Here is a 16,635-nt window from a genome sequence, read left to right as displayed (position 1 = left end):
ACTGTAAATGCCACTTACCTGTGCCCTTTCTGCTAAGCTCCCATTTTGAAGGAAGGCCAGTATTAATAATGTATGGCTATTAGAAAATTGAAAATCTTGCAACCCATAAAACATTTTTAAAGAGGAAATTATCTACAGCGTGGCTTGGACGCCGATCGGGATGGCGGCGTGAGCTCGCAGCTCCGCGCAGAATCCCGCTAATTCTCCTGTTTTCGGAACCCTAGGCGACCCGGAGACGACGCTCCTGCCCTCTGAAGTGTGAGAGGACAGCTGGGCACACTTGGTGGACTGTTGGGGGACTGTTGGGGGACTGCCGCCCCCGAGGAGACCGAGTCGAAGTAGCGGTTGAGGTGTTGCCGAGGGTGCGAAGAAAATGGCGGCGAGGTGGGCGGACGGCCCCGAACTTCAGCCCTGAACCGAGTTGTCGCCGGCTGGCGGAAGATCCTGGCGAGAGATCCTGTAATCCGCTGACCGAGGCGCTAGGGTCAGCGGGGCTGTGCCTTGCGGCCAAGGAACGCTGCCTTGCCATGTCCGGAGCTTGGGGACCCTAGCTGGCCACCGCCCTGAGACTCATCCTATCCCCCTCAGGCTCCCGAGGGGGGCGGCGGAGTGAAGTGTGCTTCGCGGGTGTGACTCTTGTGCCTGTGAGTGTCGGTGGCGAAATTGCACTGCCCGGTGCACGGCGACCGGCCCTGCCTACGGGCGCTGACGACGAACGGGCTCCTGGACCTGTGACGCAGCACCCTGGAATGGCGGCGACTGGAGGGCCGATGGCCGAGAGCCGCACTGAGGGGGACTCGGCGACATCAACTCAGCGGGGCGAGAGTCCCTCCCTGGAGCTTGACCGAGAACAACGGCTGCACCGGCGACTAGATGCCATACTTGATGCGATCGCCTCGACTAAGGACGCACTGCACCAAGACATCGCCCAAGTGGCCACGGGCCTGGGGCTGCTACGCGCAGATCATGCGAAGCTGGCGGACAGAGTTAAGGACCATGACCAACTGTTGCTGGACCTGAAACCATCGGTAGTGGCCGCGGAGCATAAGATCACTGACATGTTGGCCCGGCTGGACTCGTTGGAGCGGAGAGCGGAGGATGCAGAAGGCCGCAATAGACGGAACAACGTGCGGGTCGTAGGCCTTCCGGAACGGATTGAGGGGGAGGATTCGGTGGCCTATATGGAGACCTGGTTCCGCACTGTGGTGGCGCCGGAGGGGCTCACTCCTTTCTTTACGCTGGAGCGGGCCCACCGGGTACCCGCTCGCCCGCCGGAGCTTGGCCGCCCCCCCCGCCCGATGGTGGTGAGGCTCCTCCACTACAAGGACCGGGATCTCCTCATTCAGCGGGCCAGGATGTCGGGCCCCTATGAGGTGGAGAACAGTAGGGTTACGATCTTCCCGGACTACACCCAAGCGGTCCAGAAAAACCGGGCATCGTTCCTGGCAGTGAAGAAGGAACTCAGGGAGGAAGGCATTCAGTACTCCTTGCTCTACCCAGCTAAGTTGCGGATCATGATGGATGGGTCTACGCACTTTTTCCAGACTCCGGACGAGGTTTGGCACTGGCTGGAGTTGTATAGGGCGGGGACGGACAGATCACATAAAAGTAGACGAGATGAGCCCAAGCAGTCCCGGGTGAGGCAATCGCAACGCATCAGATCTCGCAACAGGCGCCAGCGGGAGAGGCGGGAGGCTCTAATGGCGGCGGAAAAGAGGGATGCACTCGCAGCGACGGCGGCCATTACAGGGTCGCAACAGAACAGTGAACGAGCAGAAACTAACTCGGGAGGGGAAGGCAGCAAGACGGATGAGGAACTCTCAGAAGCGGACAGTTCGAAGGGGCCGGAGGTGACCCCACAGACTTCGGATGGTATCTTTTGCGGCTGAGATTGGATTGGGCTAGATTGGGACTTCATGGTAGGGTGGTATCCTGGTGATTGGGGACGGGATGCCGGAAGGGGGGGCTCTGTGCTTCGGGTGGGATGGAGGCGCGGGGCGTGGGCTCCGCTTGCTGGGGTCGGCGGTGATTCACCCCCCTCGGGCCCTTAAGGCCGACTGTGGTGGAGACCACAGGGTTAGAGTGCGAGAAGTTGGTTCAAGGTTTGGATGGGGGCGGACTTTGGGTTCGTGTGCTCTGTCCTGGGGAGCGGGGTTTGGGAAGTTTTTCTGTTTTGGGTATGTTCGGGGGGGGGCAACTGCATTGGGGGGGCTATGAACATTCGTTATTTGATTCGGACTGTACGAAGTTGGAATGGGGACATTACCTAATCTGAAATGCCTGACGTGGAATGTCCGGGGGCTACGAACTATGGTGAAGCGTCATAAGGTCCATGCATATCTAGTACGCAGGGGGGTTCAGATTGCCATGCTCCAGGAGACTCATCTCACTAAGAAAGAGTGTACTGCCTTGCAGAAGAGATGGAGGGGCCAGGTGTTTGGCACCACTTACTCAGCGTATGCCAGGGGGGTGCTGATCTGGGTGAGGGCGGGGATACCCTTTCAATTGCTGAATCAAGTCGTGGATCCGGAGGGTCGGTTTGTGGCGGTGGAGGGGAGGTTATATGGACGGGATGTGGTTTTCTGCTGTGTGTATGCGCCAAACGCTGATCAAGCTCGATATTTTGATAGCCTCTCGGGGGCTTTGGCCTCCTTCCTGGCGGGCCCAATAGTGCTAGGGGGGGACTTTAACTCGATTACAGATGTGGCTCTGGATAGGTCCCATCCCCCTCTGGTGGACTCCCCGGTGCGCAGGTTGGCCACGCACAGGAAGGACTGGCAGGATAGATGGGGGTTGCTGGATGTCTGGAGGGAGCGACACAGGGAGACCAGGGATTACTCCTTTTATTCTGCACTTCATGACCTGCATGTCAGGATTGATTCGGTGCTCTGCGGTGGACCCCTAGCTCCGTTGATCTCCCATGCGGAGTACTTGGCTAGGACTATCTCAGATCATAACCCCCTATTGGTGCACATTCAGTGGCAGAGAGAGCGCTCAGTAATACCAACGTGGCGGCTTCGGCCGGAGACACTTGAGGATCCTGTCTTCAACGACGCGGTTCGGCAAGGCATTGATAGCTATTTCGGAATGAATGCGGGCACGGCCACGAGTAGGTCCATTGAATGGGATGCAATGAAAGTGGTGGTGAGAGGGGTGTGTTTGGGTAGGTTTTCGAATGCTCGCACGGCTGTGTTGAATGACCTCATGAAAGCGGAAGATAAGTTGAGGGACTTGGAGCGCCGTAGGCCGGCTAGGCCGGACTTACAGGCCCAGCTATTAGAAGCGAAAGAAGTGGTCGCCACCGAGACGGAACGTTTAAGGTGCTATGACTACAAGCAGTATATCATCAGGGCGCATGCGGAAAGGGACAAGGTGGGTACCCTCTTGGCCAGACTGGCCAACCCGGAACTTAGGGGCTCCCCGATCCTCGGCATTCGTACTGCGCAAGGGGAGATGGTGTACACCCAGGCAGCGGTATTGGAATGTTTTAGGGGGTATTATGAGGAACTGTACCTGAGTCAGCTGGGAGTGGGGGTCCAGGATATTGAGGGATACCTGGGGGAGAGGCAGCTTCCGGTCCTCGATGAGGAGGACGCGAAGGAACTGGGCAGCCCGGTAACGCTCACGGAAATACGGGCGGCCATAAAGCATATGGCCCGCAACAAAACGCCCGGGGTGGACGGACTACCGATTGAATTTTATCAGCAGTATGCAGATAGTTTGGCGCCCAGGCTGCTGGCGGTGTACGCTGAAGCTTTCGAGGCTGGGGCACTGCCCGGATCCATGCGGGAGGCCTTGATTGTGCCGCTCCTGAAGCCTGGCCGGGATGCCGCGGATGTGCGGTCTTACCGCCCGCTATCCATGTTGACGGTGGATTATAAGATTCTGAGCCGAATTTTGGCCACCAGGCTGGCCCCGTATATGACGGGCCTGGTACATAGGGACCAGGCCGGGTTCATACCCACGAGGAGCACGGCGCTGAACGTTCGCCGACTGGTGGGGATAATGGACGCCATCTTGGACGAGGAGGGAGCCCCGGCGGTCCTATCTGTGGACATCGAGAAAGCCTTTGATAGTTTGGAATGGCCGTTCCTGGACGGAGTCTTAGAGAGGTTTGGTATGGGCGAGGGGTTCCGCAGGTGGACGAGGGTCTTATATGCTTCGGCGAGAGTGCGTTTGGGCAGCCTGGTGTCTGCGGCGTACCCGGTGGGCAGGGGCACGCGGCAAGGATGTTCTCTGTCTCCCCTGTTGTTTGCTCTGGCGATGGAACCTTTAGCGGTCCATGCGAGGTCGGGTGTCAGGTATATGGGGATAGCCAGAGGCGGACAGTGGCATTATATATCGCTGTATGCGGATGACTTGCTCCTGTACCTAGCTGACACCTCGCGGGCGTTGGCCGGGGCAATGGGGCTGTTGTCGGAGTTCGGCCGGCTGTCGGGCCTTAAGGTTAATTGGGCGAAGACTTGTGTGTTCCCGCTGCGAGCGGGTTCGCCTGATCCTGGTGGCAACTTGGACGTGGTGTGGGAGCCATCTTGTTTCACCTATCTGGGTGTTCGCATCTACCACGCAACCGCGGACCTATTGGAGGGCAACATTGGTCGCTGTGTCCGGGCACTGAGGGGCAGCTTGTCCTTTTGGTCGACCCTCCCGCTGACGGTTCTGGGCAGAATTGCACTTTTGAAGATGGTGGCACTCCCCCGCTTCCTCTATTATTTCCGAACGCTGCCTATCTGGATTCCCCAAGGGGTCTTCAGAGACCTGAGATCGATGATTATTGGCTTCCTATGGGGGCATGGCCGCCGTAGAGTGGCCCTGAACACGCTTCTCCGCCCTAAGGTAGAAGGGGGCATGGCGGTGCCTGACTTTGAGCTGTATTATCTAGCGGCACAGCTGCAGGTTCTTACACAGAACGTGGCTAGGGTGTTCAGGGGCCCAGAGGAGGACCGGGACCGGGGGATCCAACGCCATGTGCTATCCTATATTGTCATGCAGCAGAGGCTTGAGTTGCGGGCCCTCACCATGGAGGAAAGGACGCTCCGCTTGTGTTGGCAGAGGAGCCTTCGGAGAGCGAGGGCTTCGCGGCCTTATGCGCCGGAGATTCCGATCGGCATGCTGACGGCCTTGCCGCACGGGGGAGATTGGTCCCCGTTGCTGGCTTGGGAGGAGATGGGACTACAGGTGGTAGGTGATTTGTACATAGATGGGGTGTTGGCACCGTTCGAGGCGCTCCGGGATCAGTTCGGGCTGCCCGACGGGGGGTTCCTCCTGCACGTGGCAGTGGTGGCTGCCATACAGAAGCACTGGCAAGGGGGGCTCGCAGAACCGACGACGACTATGGCGTGCCAATATGTGGTGATGGCAGCAGGCACGATCAAAGCTGTGACGTGCCTCCATAATAGGATGCTGAATGAGGGACTGGAACCACTCCAAGGGCTCAAGGCTAAATGGGAAGAGAGTGTGGGCCGGCCCATACCGGATACGGCATGGGGACACATCCTGAGGCGTACGTGGAAGGGCACGAGAAATGCGCGCTTTCAGCAAGTGCATTTCTATGTGCTTCATAGGGCCTATTTAACCCCAGAGAAAATACAGCGGCACTTCCGGGTGCCGGATGCCCGATGCCCACGGTGTTCGTCTCTGGGTGCGGACATGGATCATTTGTTTTGGAGGTGCCCGCAATTGGGGACCTATTGGGCGGAGGTAGGGGTACTCCTGAATGAAGTGTCTAACAGGGAGGTGGACTTCGATATGGCGGCGTGCCTGTTGCTCTGGTTCCCGCACACTAAACACACCAAGGTGACGAGCAAATTCATTGATCTGGGTCTGATATTGGCGCAGAGGGAGATATCGTGGCATTGGAAATCCAGGGGGGGGCCCTCGCTGCGTAGATGGAAGAATGAATTGCTGCGGTGGTCTGCCTGCGAGAGTGTGCTCCGGATGAAGCAGGCTGTTAAGTTGGGGAATGAGAAGGTTTTGGAAGCAGCGCGTGCATGGGAGCTAGTGGTGCAGGCTTTGCGTGATTCTTTGGTAGATGACGAGGATGGGGAGAATTGAGCCGGTGGACACCGCGGGGCGAACACAGAAGTGCTATATTCCGCGCTGTGGTGGATCCATCTAACTCGACAGGACGAGATGTACTCCTAGCAGTTGCCAGGGGGGGGGGAGCCTTGGGGGGGACTGGTTCATGGGAATTTGGGGTGGGACGGAAGCCATTAGAGGGTGGCCCACCTGGGTGCCTTAGCTCTATTAGGGAGGTGTGCACAGTGTGGAGTATGGTAGGGCTGAGGGGAGCGGCCAGGCGAGATAGGGCGGTGGCGCCTGGGGGAGGCCCCGACGTGTGAGGTGTCGCTGATTTATTTCTGGGATGGCTGAAGGAGGTTTTGTTGTGGGTGGGGGGGTAAAAGCAGATACGTACAACGACTTTTCGACCATGGTCCCCGTGGGACATGCACCGTGATTTTCTCCTATTGAATGTAACGACATGCCGCCCGGCCCCCGGGATGCGGGCTGAATGGCTGTGTTCAGTTTGGATTTATAATTGGACGGAGGGGTATCATGAGTGCACTGGTTGATTGATTGTATCCTGTGGTTTCTAACTCTGCAATAAAAATATATTTGAAAAAAAAAAAAAAAAAAAGAGGAAATTATCTACTAGGGTAGACCCTCGATGGCCCATTGAGGGGGCATGCTTACTCAAGCTAAAACATACACAGCTCCTATATAACCAAATTACTATACTAGTACCAATATTTCTACTGCATCACTTGTGAAACACTAAATAAAGCACAGTCGTATCTGCCGAGACATTCTTGTAATATATTTCTGTGTACACAACGTATGAATTAGGCAACCATGTACGCTTATACATTCTGGAATTTTTCAAAGCACATTCATAGACTCCTAAGCTCTAGGCCATAGAGTTAAATGATACGTCTTACGCCGATAAATAGATTCTTGAAAATGTTTGCTACATTCCAAAGAATCAGAGTATTTTTCAGCACCACATTGTTTCATTGAGCATGTTGCTCTTTGGCATGACAATCCTCCTATTTAACAATGCAACAACGCCTGTGGATAACAGTTAAAAACGCACCACTTACTGAACGAAAGAAGACAAAAAATCTGAGAACATTTGAATGACTTTGTACCCAAGATATTTCACCTCTTCTGCTGATTTATTACCTAAAGATTGGTTGTTTCTTATAGTCCACACCACATTTGGACACAGAGGCACTCTTCTACAACAGAAAATCTAAATTCTAAATCAATCAATGAAACAAGATTTATAAAGTGCTGATAATCATCCAGCATGGTATCCAGGTGCTGAAAGCCAAGCTGTTAGGGTGGAATCAGTTGAAGAACCAGGTTTGAGTTTCCCGCTGAATTCCTGAAGAGAAGGTGAGGTCCGGAGGTAAAGGGAGGCGAGGGGTTGGGGGGAGGGGGGGAGGGTAATGCTGTTCCAGGATTTTGCAGCGAGGTAGGAGAAGGAGCGTCCTCCACTGTTGCTTCGGCAGATGCGGGTGTGATAGAGGGAGGCGGAGCGCAGGTGTAAGGATGGTTGATGGAAGCTCAGACAGCCTCTGATGTATGCTGGTGCTTGATTGTGCAGGGCTTTGTAAGAGTGGGTCAGCATCTTGAATTGACATCTGTTGTGAGAAGGGAGCCAGTGAACTTTTAATAGGTGAGGGGTTATATGGGTCCATTTGGGTAAGTTGAGGTTGAGTGCGGCTACGGAGTTCTTTACGGTCTGGAGTCTCTTCAGGGGGTGTGTGGTGATTTCTACATAGAGTACATTGCCGTAGGCCATGAGGCTGGCGACTAGTGCTTGGGTTATGGTGCGTCTGGTGGTGCCTGGAAGCCATCTGAAGATCTTTCGGTGCATACAGAGAGTGAGGAAGCAGGTCGATAAGTCATAAAGAGCATTTTATGTGATTGCTAGCAGTTCTATATAACTACAGAGATAGGTGAAGCAACAGCGGTCTCCCACATTCGTGAGTAAGCTACCTACACAATGTCAGGGCTATTGCTATGAATGTTGCCTGGTATCAAAAATCATACTTTGTGGATACCTCTATCAGCAAGGGGGGAGCCTCAAAGCAAAAATAGTTCCTTTATGTGTTGTAATATAGCAAGAATACAAGTACTGTACTGAAACTGGAAAGTATTTTCTGGTTATGGAAATGAAAGCACACTTTGGCTCGAGAAATGGTAGGAACATACTGAATCTTTCTATATGGACTATATTTTAGCAATCAATGCTGGCCAGAGAACTACTGTTTCATAGCCAGTGCAAAGCCTCATATGCACGTATTTAAATTTTCTTTATAGCATTACGTTGTTTAGTAATATTTTCCCAATTCACTTGGAGATTGGGTACTATTTTCGAAAACTAAGGGGTGTGAAATCAGTAAATAAATATTCACCTCAGACGGCAGATTTTGAGTATTCAGAAACTGAAAAATCTTGACAGTGCTCTAATTCCTGGAAAACTAATGCAGGCCTGGAGATAGAAAACAATTGCCTTAATATTTGAGAAAGTGATACTATGAATCTACCTAATACACTGGAGAAATGTCCCAGGAATTGAGGTTTGTAAAGATAGATTTGATAGAAAATATGAAAACTACAAACGTTCAGAATGTGTTGAATAGGGAAACATAATTCAGTGTATCAAATAGTTTGACTGTTGGACTTTGTGCGGTAACTCTACAACCTCTACATGAAACCCAAAACTGTTAGATCAAGTCAAAATGAAGTAGCAGACCAAATCTAAACCTACAATTAGGGCTCACGCTCATTACACTAGGCTATCCCATATCACTAACTCATGAGAATTTTGCAGCACCCTGAAGTGGTACTGGAAACTGCTTCTCTGTTTGGTAAATCCATAAAGGTTAGTAATCAGTACTGGGAAGACAACATTACCTGTTTATGGAGACACATCCTTCCACATTCAAGATGTGTATAAACTTCAGATGCTTTCATAAACGAATCAAGATGACAAACACATCCGAAGGCTTAGAGTTGTTGGATTCAGTAACATGAGTGAACCTACAACTAGGAATACCAGTCACCATAATAAAGACCACAACATGTGGTTCTCTAATTACCAAATCACATGAGTAGATCTCCAAAGAAGATAGAGGTACAAAGAGAAGACTGTATACGTAAACCTCACACAAACTTCCTGACCATGAGTAAGACTATAAGATTTCTGTGGCCTTACAATGTCTCGGATAGCAGCTCAAAGGTGTTCCAGGAGATCACCTTCAAAAATATACAAAAAGGGCTGTGAAGCATATGTTCCTTCTGCCGCACTGTACTAAATTAGTACAAGGGTAGACGATCCTTTTGAAATGTCTTGGAGCACTTGATTCGAATGTGTCACAATCTGAAGAGCCAGTACCAAGAAAATTATCCTGGAACTGCTGCCATTGGTTGTTTGATCAATTATCTGAATCTAAGTTTCATAGACTGCAGAATAAAGCACTGGTCAGCTGAATTATGGTATCCAAATATTTCCTGAATTTTCTACAAACATTTTAGGAGGCGTTCTCAAGGAGTGGTCACATACTCGTCTGACAGCTTTTAGAAACACTGACCTGTGAGTGTCTGCAAATTGTTACAGAGGAACATGCCTTATAACGTATGTGGATTGACATAAAACTTAAAAATACTTTAAAAAAATATATAGATTTAGAGAAAGAAAAAACAGTCCAACATGGGCAGACTAAATGCATCCCTCTTCTATGTAGTTAAAGGTACCCAAGCCCACAAGTTCAGAAGAATATTTTGATGCAGTGTCAGGCGAAAAAGAGGGAGCTGAGAACAAAACTTGCCCTAAGGTGCATAAATAACCCTGTGTGCAGTGCCGGCTGTGCACAGTTTTAGTTCACAGCTTAAGAAGCCGTTTTTAATACTGACAAAATATAACGTCACTAGAAATAATTGGGTTTTTTCAAATCCGTGATTTGAAAAGTGCCTTTTCACAACCAAATTATACTACATTTAAGAAACCACCTTTAATAACAGTTTTCAGATCCTAAGATAACAATTTAGTTCATAACAAGCACAACTAATACGACATTACAACCAACCAAATTATACTACATTTAAGAAACCACCTTTAATAACAGTTTTCAGATCCTAAGATAACATTTAGGTAATAACAAGCACAACTAATACATTGCAAGAAATACCTGCATATTTAGTAACATACAAATGTTGGCAACGGCCTTATGTTCTACAGTTTGTGGTTATGACCTATAATTCAATTTTTATAGCTCGAGTCATAAAACACACACTTTAAGCTTAAATGAAACAGGCTGGAGGAAATGGTATTTGGATGTGTTGGCCTTTGTAGAGCGCAGACCTAGCTTGAGAGCAAGGTTAATGCCAGAGCAGTTGACTTTGGAACCAGTTTCAAGTCTTGACTTCAGCTCAACATCCTATGATTCTGGGCAAATCATTCATTCTCCCCTAATAAAAAAATTAATGTGTCCATGTGCAAATTAACTGTTGCTCATGTAAAGTGCTCCAATACCTTTGGGTCCAGTTCTTGATATATAAAACTGCAAAATGAAACAAATATATACAACTACATGAACACAGTCACCTACCATGCTCTCTCCTGGGGATCACTGAGGACATCGTATGCTGCTTGGATTAATTTGAACTGTTCTGCTGCGTCTTCTGCATTATCAAGGTTTTTATCTGCAGAAGAAATGTGAAGTTAAACATTATTTCATTGAACTCCTACCAAATACTCCACTTTGTAATAGATCACGCAATGTAAGAGTCCAAAATGTCTGGATTACTACAAAAATTGCTGAATTGTTATATATACAGCTGGATTGTTGTCCTTAGACACTGGATGTGTAATACATCTTTTTAAGCAGACAGAGGTTTCTTACTAAGTACCTGACAGAGTGAACTATAATAAACCATACATCTGAACATTCACAAGAAATGGTTAAATTAAGACAAAAGTTAAACACCATGTTGAATATTAAAATTGGGAACCCTAGGAGGTTTCATCAGTTTGCCTGGTTCACACAAAAACATAGAGAAATTGTGGCAGAACAGTTCTGACCTCAAACAAAGCAACATTTTAACGTTTGACTATTTTAATATTCCAGATTAATATTATTTTGGATACATGTTTGTGAGAAAGTGGGTTATTGGCTGGGGGAGTGGGGGTGAAACTCCTACTCAGGCAACAACATCAATCCTTGTCAGGGTGAAACACAAAAGTCACTAGATTAACCTGTGCTAACACCTCTAGTTTCTTGGCACAAAAGCAGTCAGGCTTAACTTAGAGACATTGTGTAAAGTATGTATGCAGCACACAAACAATAAATATATAGTCGAAACACAACACAAGAAAAATCCCACACTAATTTAGAAAAAGAGAGTAAATTCCTAACTACTCCCAATCAAAAGTTATCACTTAATAAATGTAATAAGCTAGCCCAGTGCTACTCAATGGGAGATATAGGCCTTACAGTAGGGAAAAGCAAATTTAAGAGTTTTTCACTACCGGGGTATGTAAAACCTAAATGTACATGACCAATTTTATTAAATACGCTGCACCCTGTCCTACGGGCTGTTTAGGGCCTACTTTGGGGGTGACGTGTATTAAAAAGGGAAGTTTAGGCTTGGCATAGGGGTCATTTTTCCCAGGTCAAAATGGCAGTTTAAAACTGCACACAGGCTGAAATTGCAGGCCTGAGACATGTTCTGAACGGCAGCACAAGGAGTGCTGCTGGCCCACTAGTAGCATTTAATTTACAGGCCTCATTTACATGTTGTACCACTTTGCCAGGGATTACAAGCAAATTAAATCTGCCAATTGGGCGTCATTCAATTTTAGTATTTTAAGGGAGACGGCAGAAGCACTGTAGCACTGGTAACGAGCACAGAGTCCTAAAAGCCAACAAAAACTGGTTCAGAAAATAGGAGGGGTAAAGGCAGAAAGTTTGTAGGTGACCCTGTTGAGAGAGCCAAGTCCAACAATGATTTAAAGAACTACACACTGAGTGAAGTCTAGAGAAAGTAGGATAGAGATGGGAGAGAGGGATGAAAGTAGAGGGTCAAATGGCAGACAGCTTAAATATTTACATTTCCAAAGTTGTTTAAGATGTATAAAGCTCATCAAAAAAAGGCTATCCCTTTCATCCCTCTGGCACGATGTGCAGAAAGACAAAAACAACTAAACCACCCTAGTCCTCTTCAATATTTTGGGGTATGTTTTCCACCAGCTGACTTTGCGACCTACGTGTGTCACCTGAAGGCACTTTGTGAGTGTTCCTGAAATTCCCTGATCATGGAGTGGACACAAAGTGTACTGATAGTTGGACGTTGCTACAGCCTCAGCATACCAGGCTAGATGGACAGGTAGATTGATGCTTGGTGGTAGCTGATTATAGTTAGAGGCAGAGGCCTTCTTACCTCTACCCCTCAAGGACAAGTAATTTCTAAACCCACTCATGTTAAATCCATGTAGTCCAGGATACCGGCATCCTTACTTCAACCCCAAAACGACTCTGTAAAAATTGGGTTCAGCACACCGCATGCTCGTTGGGTGACTGGGAAACAGTGCCCAGAAGATCAGTGGCCTTTACTGGACCAAGTGAGTGCCATAACAGAATGGTAGTTACTCTTCAGTATGTGTTTTCGCCTTTCCTTGGGACACTACAATCTGCATACTGTTGTCTGAAGCCTTGGCTCATGGGACTCTACAGATGTCAGCTTTTTTTTAAAAAAATGCAGTTAGTAAAACCTTATGCATTACATAACTTTTACTAAATCACCATGTGACAAAGTGCTTAGAGCCATTACACAATACATCATGTTCATCTCAACCAATTTAACCATACTGCTACACACATTACAGATACAGTATTTCCCAAACATACTGATCCGTCAACATCTCAAGCTACCAAAGGTATTCCAGTACATTACATAGCATTAGTCTAAAAGGAGTATGAATCAATGTTGTTCGGGGCGTGGCCAAGATGGCGACCGGGTTAGATGGTCTATAATAGATCTCCGGCGCCAGCCCAACATTTATCCTGAATCCAGCACATTCCTGCATATTAAAAGGTGCACGAAGCGGGAGCGGACCTTTGCCGGAAGACCCCAACGGCAGGGTGCCACCGTGGGCTGGATTTTCTGCGAGATACACCCATGAGGAGCCGAGTGCGAGGAGGGGAGCTCCCGGCTGCTGCGATGTGCTTAAACATAAGCAGCTAGTGGGGGCGGAACAGGACGGGGGTGCGATACCTGATAGAGCGGTGGTGGGACCCTAAACGAGAGTCGGGTTCAGACGGCATGCTCCTCATGGGCGGATGAGACAGCATAGCTAGAGAGGCGAGTGGCCTTGCCCGAGAGCTTCTGACGGAAAAGTACGCAAAAGCAGAGGCTCCGGAGGCCTGACCAGCAGAGTGACGCAGCCGCCAAGGGCTGGATTTGTGAGTTGTGGCTGCAGGCTGCCACCCTTCTTCCTGTTGTCCCCTTGTGGCTGTGCCCACCCCCCTCCAACCCCCACCCGCCGCCCCAGAATGACCCTCCACCAGAGTCCATTAGTCTACAGCTAAATAAGATTCTGGAGAAGATTCCAGACAGCAGAAATACCCTACAACAGGACATAGGAGTAGTGCCTGTGGGACCAGGTCTGCTTCAAACAGAACACCAACAATTGGCAGACCGCGTAAAAGGAGTGGAGCACTAGATTGAAGATGTGCAGCCGGAATGTGCGAGACTATCCAGAGTTGTATTAGAGCTTAGAGAAAGAGTAGAAATCCTGGAACGGTGCGTGGTAGGCCACAACAATATAAGAGTGGTAGGCCTTCCGGAAGGCATTGAAGCAGGCCGCATGGTAGAATACTTAGAGAACTGGATCAAATCAGAAGTGGTCCCGGAGGCTCCAACTCCTTTCTTTGCGCTAAAAAGAGTGCACAGAGTCCCTTCCAGACCGCTCGAACCTGGCAGACAGTCGAGGCCTGTAGTGGCAAGATTATTGCACTATAGAGGCCAGGATATCATAGTACAGCAGGCTTGCACGAAAGGCCCATTTTCAGTAGAAAACCAAAAAGTCTCTATATACCTGGACAACACAGCTACAGTGCAGGCAAAGAGAGCCTCATATTAGGAAGTCAAGAGAGCGCTGAGACCTGGGGTTACAATAATCTCTAATGTACCCGAAGCTCAGAATAATTATGGATGGCTCCACCCATTTCTGCGACACCCCAAACCTATCCTGGTCATGGCTAGAAGATCACAAAGCGGGGTTGTCCCCACTAAAGGCACGCTCGAAAGCACTGCCCCAGCGAGGGGGAAGGAGAGGGCGCTTCCGCAGAAAGTTGTTAGCTGTTGTTTGAAATGGTCCCATAGCCTCACAAACTGAAATGGAAAGAGCAGCGGCACTACAAGCGGTTGCAGAGACAGGAGGGTCCCAACAAACATCCACAGACAGAGCCTCGTCATCGGCATGGCAATCAGTGAGAACTGACATGACCACCTCTAAAGACGAGGAGAGTAGATTGCCTGAAGTGACACCACAAACTGCAGACCACATTGTCTGATATGCTTTATTTTGTATGAGCTGTCTCAGGCATACTCAGTCGGTGGGAAAAGGGGAGGCGGGCTAGGTGAGGCCGATCCATTCTCAAAGACGGGGAGATGGTTCATGGCTGAGGCCGCAAAGAGGGCAGGGAGCCGCCTCTCGCTCCAAAAAATGATTATTTCTAAGCCAGAAGTCTTGAACCTGCAGTATATCTGGAGACTAGACAGCATATTAAGGCACACCCACTCTGGTAAAGCACGCACAGGCTGACCAGAAAAGATATTCGGACATCACATGGTTGTTGCATGTAGTTTGGACGGCAGGCCGTTGCTTTGTTGCCCTAGGGTATGGTAGTTGACGTTGGGGTTTAGTTTGTTCCTTTTTGCCCTTAGTCCTCTTTCCTTTGCCCCTTTCCCCCTACTGCACCCTATTTTATGGTGAGGGCTTGTGTCCAGCTTGTGGGCTTATAGAGGAGAGAGGAGGGAAACTGAACGGGTGTGAAGCACTGACAACAACGTATGGCGAATATACCTAGCTGCACAAAGGGGGTAGCAGTTATATCGTGGAATGTCAAGGGAATGGGATCTCCACTTACGAGAAACAATATCCATAGATATCTTACAGGTAGAGGAGCCCAAATCGCCCTTCTCCAGGAAACACACTTACTAGGTCCCAAAATAGACAGGTTAAGACGAAGATGGAGAGGCCAACTCTACGCAACTTCCTACTCTGCATATGCCAGAGGTACATTAATCTGGATAAGAGCAGGAACACCATTCAAACTAATACATTGAATAATTGATAAGGAATGATGATATGTCCTGGTTGAGGGCAGGATTTATGGTAAGGTGGTTACTTTGGGTAGCATCTACGCCCCTAATCAGGAGCAGCTGAGCTACTTCAGAATGCTACCTACACATTAGGCAGTTTTTCCACCGGACACTTTTTTGTTAGGAGGGGATTTTAATTGTGTACTATACATACACCTAGATAGGTCATTCCCTCCACTGAAGGGGACAGTGATGAGAAAATGTGTGATTCGTCTGCGGGAATTGCTTGCGGATTGGGGATTGATAGATGTGTGGAGAATATGCTATGAGGTGGATCACACCGACTCATACTATTCAGTAGTGCACAACTTACACACCAGAATAGACCGGTTTGTATGTTCACACAGAATATCGCAGACTGTCACATACTTAGAGTATCTGCGAAGAGCCATTTCTGACCACAGCCCAGTGTTACTGCATTATACTCCAATAGGAGAGAGACCTCTGGCCCCCACATGGTGCCTAGACCCAACAGTATTGGAAGATGCACACTGCCGAAATTCCTTAGAGGAAACTATTTCAAACGATTTCACTAATAATCAAGGGACTGCATCTACACGTTCGGCTGAATGGGAGGCATTTAAGGTGGTGGTGTGAGGGTAAGGTTTTAGCCAATCGAGGGCAAGGTATTAGCCAATCGATTGGGGCTTTAGCGGAACTACATAAAGAGTTACACATGATAGAACAAAAACTATGTGTACTGGACAATGCAGTGTGAGGTACTCCGGAAACAATAGCATAGGTCCAAGTGATGAGAAAGCAATACCATGCCACATTAGAGAAGTTGAGGAATCATGACCGAAAGCATTATATCACAAAGATACATCAAGAGGAAGAAAAGGAGGGTAGAATGTTAGCAGGGCTTATTAATAACGAATATAGGAGCCCTCCCATTGCTAGGATATATACACACGGCGGCAGCCCATATTCTGCCTCACAGGAATTCTGCAGCTACTAAAAGTTGTTGTATGGAGCCCCTTCTAACCTCACTGAGGAAGTACTAACAAATTATCTGTTGCAAATCCCGATAAAACAACTAGATGCGGAACACTGTGAGACACTAGGGGCTCCTAGTATCATACAAGAGATCCACGCTGCAGTAAAAGGGTTAACATCAGGCAAAACGCCAGGCCAAAATGGAATACCGGCCGACTTCTATAAAACATATTTAGGGGTGCTAGCGCCACACCTTGAGAAAGTATATGCAGAGGCTTGGAAAATAGGCCAGCTTCCTGAGTC

At 48.9% G+C, this 16,635-nt stretch overlaps 1 protein-coding gene across 1 annotated transcript in view; it reads right to left on the bottom strand.

The window, feature by feature from the left end:
* Positions 1 to 16,635, bottom strand: part of DNAJC21 (DnaJ heat shock protein family (Hsp40) member C21) — a 203,182-nt gene that overhangs the window by 170,862 nt on the left and 15,685 nt on the right. The window contains exon 2 of the mRNA XM_078674932.1: positions 10,620 to 10,713. Coding sequence (XP_078531058.1) covers positions 10,620 to 10,713 — 94 coding nt within the window. The remainder of the gene's footprint in view (positions 1 to 10,619; positions 10,714 to 16,635) is intronic.

This window comes from Lissotriton helveticus, chromosome 2_1, assembly GCF_964261635.1.
Source record: "Lissotriton helveticus chromosome 2_1, aLisHel1.1, whole genome shotgun sequence".
In the NCBI taxonomy this organism is placed as follows: Eukaryota; Metazoa; Chordata; class Amphibia; order Caudata; family Salamandridae; genus Lissotriton; species Lissotriton helveticus.
Note: the sequence above shows the minus strand (reverse complement) of the source record. Positions and strands in the feature narration are given on the sequence as shown.